Source organism: Oreochromis niloticus, linkage group LG23, assembly GCF_001858045.2.
Source record: "Oreochromis niloticus isolate F11D_XX linkage group LG23, O_niloticus_UMD_NMBU, whole genome shotgun sequence".
In the NCBI taxonomy this organism is placed as follows: domain Eukaryota; kingdom Metazoa; phylum Chordata; class Actinopteri; order Cichliformes; family Cichlidae; genus Oreochromis; species Oreochromis niloticus.
The window spans coordinates 36135278-36141277 of NC_031986.2; the positions used below are offsets into that span (position 1 = coordinate 36135278).

Here is a 6000-nt window from a genome sequence, read left to right on the forward strand (position 1 = left end):
ATTAAGGTTTGGATGTCCCTTAACTTTTTAAAATTCAATTACAAAAAGACTGAGGTGATGATTTTTGGTAGCCCTACTGAGACCCCAAATCTGTAATTAGATTCCTTGGCCCAGTATAATAAGCCAGCTGTCACAAACCTGGGGGTCAAAGTGGACTCTGAACTGAAGCTTGACAGTCAGATTAAGGCAGTCATAAAATCAAGCTTCTTTCAGCTCAGGCAGTTGGCAAAAATAAAGCCAATTCTTTCAAGGCAGCACTTTGAGACAGTTATCCACGCCTTTGTTAGCACTCGGCTTAATTACTGTTATGCACATTATGTTGAGGTCAGTGCTTCATACATTGCTCATCTACAGAGGGTGCAAAATGCTGCAGCCTGTCTTTTAACTGCCACTTGAAAGTTTGAACACATTCCCCCTATTTTAGCTTCACTTCACTGGCTGCCCATTCCTTTTAGGATTCGTTTTTAAATTATTTTATTTGCTTTTAAAGCCCTCCATGGCCTAGCCTCATCTTATCTCTGTGAGCTGCTACAGCCTTATACACCCACCTGCTTTCTCAGGTCAGCTGATCAGCTGAATGTACCCAGGACTGAGCGTAAACTTTAGCTGCTCCCAAACTGTGGAACGATCTGCCTTTAGAGATTAGACAGGTCTCTTCTCTGCCTGTTTTTAAATCACTTCTGAAAACCCATCTCTTCACCCTGGCCTTTGACACCCTGTGAGATGTTGGTTTTTGGTTTTATTTTATTTATTAATTTTTTAATGTTAATTTTTATGTATTATGTGTTTTATTTTTGTTGCTGTTTCGTTTTATCTATTATTCTTAACATATTTAATGTACAGCACATTGGTTCTGTACTGGCTATTTTAAAGTGCTTTATAAATAAAGTTGGATTGGCTTGAATCTGACATTTCCAATAAAAACTGAAGAACATTGATCATCTTCACCAACACGCTGGGCAAATTTTTATTAATCAAAGTGAAATGTTAAACAGCATGATGAAAACATTATGATCACTGGTAAGGTTTCTAATATAATTGATTTTATTTATGTATGTCATGTATGGAACAAAGTAAAAGTTGCTAAATGTATCACCCTTCACTTTAGCTTCAAGTGTTCCTGATCAGGTGCCAAAGACCAGTTTGGTCAGACAGAACCGCTGGCACTCTGATCCCTTTGCAGTTAAAGTGCTAGGTGCCATCATGCGAACATCCAAAGAGCTCTCAAACCCTAACACTTGGATGCTGGATAGATTTCAAACATTAATGTTCTTCTTTACAGCCTGAGGACATCTGACTGATTGGATGGTGAAAGAGGAAACAAACAAATACACTAATGACCGGCACAGAAAGAAGATCTGAGTCTGGATTAAATGCTGTGGAGAGATCTGAAATAGGAAAACATGCACGAAAACTCTCAAACCGAGACAGGTCAACATATTCACCCAGATGTGTGAGGATCAGCCCCTAATGCAGGAGGAGGAGGAATAGCTTCTAATGCAGTGTCTGTGAAGGGTTTCAGTCATTCAGGTCATAGTCTAAGGAGCTTGAAAAGAAAAGTGTCTGGACTTTTTTAAGTCTCTTGAAGACATTTCATCCGGAAGCTTGTTCAGCTCTAAAATCAGATGGTGGAGAGTCTTAGATTTTAAGCCCTAGTGGGAGGATCGTTGACCCACTATCGATCATGTGCTTCATCACATGAGCCAAGGTGTGAAAAAGGGTGTGGCTCATTATCAGCGGAGGTTTTGGGTGAAACCATGTGTAGGTGGCAGACAAAGGACAGAGAAGTATGAAAGAGGAGTGAAAGAGTATCATCACTGATTACTATAATTGGTTCGGTTCCGATTCACAAGGTCCACATTCAAGTCAATTTTGACCCAGACAGTCAGAAATATTATAATTCTGATCATTTATCAGTACATATCCATATTTTATATATCTATGTATGAAAACAAAGCTGACACTTGTGAGACTTCGTCAGAGGTGTGAGCATCACAGCAGATGTCTTTGTGTCAAAGTAACTGAGGATACTGAGGAAACACAGAAAAACATGAAGGATATTTTCCTGGCCTGGCATTTTATAGCAGAGAACCACCTTAAAAATATTCTGCAGTAGATCAAAAACTGAAGAAAAATATGAATCAAAATATGAACATTACCTTACCTGCTGCTGAACTGAAGCAGAGCAAAGTTACAGAGGTTTTATTAGAGACACGGCTAAGGAATCATTTGTAAAAGGTTAAATTTCTGAGGCTTTTATGTCAGAAGTCGACAGCACTGAACACAACAGTAGACTGGTGCATACTAAGCAGTGAATAATGCAGAAAACAGAGATTTTTTATGGCAAACTGTTCTCTGAGTACACTGAGAGAGAGAGAGAGCTGTACAGGAACTGTGATTTTATCGTGGTGAAAGCAAAACAGCCAAAGTAAGAGGGAATTAATGATGATGTTTATCAAACGTGAAGTGTAATTTTGATCTTCTTTTGCTGCTGGTTCAGTGAATTTTGGTCAGAGTGGCATCTATGAGATGTCTGCATACGTGCCGTTGGGTGAACAAGCCGCACTTTAATATCTTTGTGCAGAATCGATTTACATGCTCTCATTTGCTGTTTTAGCTGTTTGGTGGTTGTTAAAATAGTTTTGTGAGCTTTCACCTTAGATTCTGGTGTTTCTGGCAAAAATACATTTATATTTAAAAATCAATTCAGGATTCAATGAATTGATATTGTGTTATTCAAACTAAAATCAATTTGAATTGAAAAATTGATTTTTTAAACCCAGCCCTAAAAAGAAGCCATCTATGTCCACTGTGAATGACCATCTTTGAACAGAGGGCGGGGCTCATGACACCAACTGTCAGCCACATACAATCCAGTTTTGAGATCCTTCCCAGGCGCGTTAACACCCACTCACATATTGTGTCAGGTGATCTTAATAGGTCACATGATAGGGTGAGGCAAGGTCTCACAACTCTCAGATTAAATGTCTTCATCCTCCTTCTACTGCAGTGTTTACACACAGGAACATCACATCATTACACCTGTCAAATAAATGAAAAATTAATAAATAAATGTTTGTAAAATGATTTTACCTCCTCTGTGCACACCAAGGCAGTCACACTTGTTTCCTCAGATCCTCTAAAAAAAAAAAGGCACAACTCGGCAGGAAGTGATGGAAGAAAAAATTACTGCAGATTTCAGATTTTCTCAGCCTTCATCTTAGCAGCTGTCAAACAATTTCCAACCAATCGGAGGTGCCGACTGCAGACATTCAGTGTTTGGTTTTAATATGATTTTGTGATGATCTGAAGTTTAAAGTGAGCTCATAAAAAATAATCAGGTTGCTGAATATTTGAACCTAATATTTGATCATTTTTCATCATGTGTTTAGAGATGTGTGGCTCACACAAACGTCAGTCTACAAAGCACACTCTAAATAAAAGATGTTTTTTTCATTTGCAAAATGGCCATATTTGGAAGAGACTGTGGATTTATTAGCTAACGTGAGCTACTTTCAAACAGACTCACTGCTCAGCAGCATTCAATTAAAATCCTTGAATTTCACTGTGCACCTAAACTGGAGCTCAGACGTCTTGGAGAGTCTGCTTGTACAATTAATGACACAGCAGCCATATCATTATTATTATTATTATTATTGTTGTGGTCATTTCAGGATATAGTACCCTGCTGTGGACAGTTCTGCTGAATGTGACACTGACAACTAAAAAACTATTAAAGTCCTCTAAACATTTACCTATTAATTGATTAATTTAGTCTAGTATGAAAGGGCACGAGGGACCGCTCCATCAGCAGAAAAAGCTGTAAACGTATGGGAAGTAAAAATTGAGTCTTTGCAGGGCTGATTCTGGCCTCCGGGCCTTATGTTTGGCACTCTTGCTGATGTAATCCACTAATTCTCAGTCTTTGACAGAGATGTTCAGCTCAGCCTCTCTCCGAATAGCTTTTATACCGGTCGTGTGACCAGTAAAACTGATGCTGGGGTTTTCTTTGTCCTTGGACTTGTTTAATTAAATCAATCCCTTATCGGGCTCTGGATTGTAGTTTGAGCAAAGACAAGATGTAAAAAGAGGCTTTTGTGGTTTTCTTCCACCTGCACATGTCTGACCTTTAATCTCCGACTTTAATCCAGTTTTCAATTTTTATAATGTGTTTTTTCCCTCATGTTAGTTTTTATTTATAGTTTGACATCTGGGCTCTTTTTGTGTGAACACCTGTCACTGCTGGTTTAAATAAAGGTTGAAAGGCTCAAATGCAGAGTGCCAGTTTAACTGTGAACACAAATTAAATGTTTGAATACAGTTGGTTGATATTCAAATCTTCACTTTAAAAATGAGAGTGGTAAAAACATGAGATTATAAAACAAGTTAAACTGTGTCACATCTTCAAACACCTGATTATAGGAAGGAAAGGACACCTGTCCCAGACTGCCTCCTACTGAAAACACAACAAAAACAACATTTACTTTCTGGGGTTTCCTTGTCTGGACGATTGTGTTTTTGTCCGTTGATGTGTGCACAAAGTAGTTCACCTGGAGAACCTGCTGCACACCTTTGTACAGATGTGGACAAAGTGGAACCTGAAATTTAATTCCTCTCTGGTTTTCAGGACCTGGGCCCTGATCCAGGAAGCTGGAATTAGCTAAAACTGAGCTTCCTGGAGTTCTGACTCCTCCCCTCCCGCTGCACCTGAACCAGCTGACCTACCCTCACTTTCATAAATGTCTGCCAGAGTTCAGAGCCATCTGAAACACCGAAAACATGTTTAATCAGTGATCAATATATCAGGTTGAAGAAAGCTATTCCATCACCTCACAATCAAATGTTTAGTTTCCATCTTTGTAACTGAGAGCCTCTGGAAAGTCTGAATGTAATCTGATTACATTTACTGTAGATTCCCCATTTATATCACTGTGATCAGTCATTTATCAGGCTGATCAGTGATTGATTATTGGTCACTATGATGGACAAATGTTGGATCTTAGTGTGAATATCTCAGTAAAGATGGATAGCTGAAATGACTTTCTAAACCAGATGTGTTAAAAGTGACACGTAGAAGCAGCTGCTGACAGTAACAAGTGTAATCTAAAGGTAATCTGATTACATTTCATGTTCACAGACAGAGATTCAGCCATGTCAATGACTGTCAAACAACATTTTAAAGGTTCAAAGTCTGAAAATCACCAGAATCAGTCTCGGCGCGCGACCCAGAATCAGATGCACCAGAATGAATCATAGGCTCACACACAGGAAGTTCTCCAAAAACTTTTATTTTGTAGAAAAACAAATACACAAATACACACTGTGATGGGTTTTTTGTTTGTGTGTGTGCGCTTATGTTGGTTTAGTGAGCAGCTGGCTGGAGAAGTCGTACAAATCTTTGTTCATTTTTTTCAGAGTCTGAACTTCTTCTTCGAGCTCAGCGATTCTAACCTTCGTGTTCTCGCCATCACCAAACACCGACTGAAAACACAAAAACAAGCAATTACACATCACAGAAAAAAACCCAAAAAAAACCAATCTCTGTCATCTGTCTCTAAACATCGTCTTCTGCTCAACGAGCTCACCAAAATCACTTTTTTCCCCGTCACTTTAAATACAATACATGACTGGTTCCACACCAGATGATCCTGCAACTAGGAGGTGTTTGCTCCCATTATCAACATCAACAATACCAACAGTAACTGCAACTTCAACATGCTTTCTTTCTAGCGGCCACTCACTAGGGGGTGAAAGTTGTGGTTCTAAAAAGACTCAGTCCTGACATTAAGTTACAATTAAGTTTAATTTGTAACTCTGTCAAAATGGAGGGTTTTTGCTGTACACTCATTGGCTGATGACTTGTAATTGACAGGTTGTGAACCAGTCGGTCGCAGTCAGAACCTCCCATCAATCACCACATTTGGGTTGAAAACACGATGACGTTGGCAGCACACACGCTCATGACGAAGCTTCAAAGTGCTAGCTCCGCCCATTTGTTAA

At 39.1% G+C, this 6000-nt stretch overlaps 1 protein-coding gene across 1 annotated transcript in view; it reads right to left on the minus strand.

The window, feature by feature from the left end:
• Positions 1 to 5269: 5269 nt before the first annotated feature.
• The window catches only part of wdr18 (WD repeat domain 18), a 25284-nt gene continuing 24553 nt past the window's right edge, over positions 5270 to 6000 (minus strand). The window contains exon 10 of the mRNA XM_003451323.5: positions 5270 to 5481. Coding sequence (XP_003451371.2) covers positions 5353 to 5481 — 129 coding nt within the window. The 3' untranslated portion in view covers positions 5270 to 5352. The remainder of the gene's footprint in view (positions 5482 to 6000) is intronic.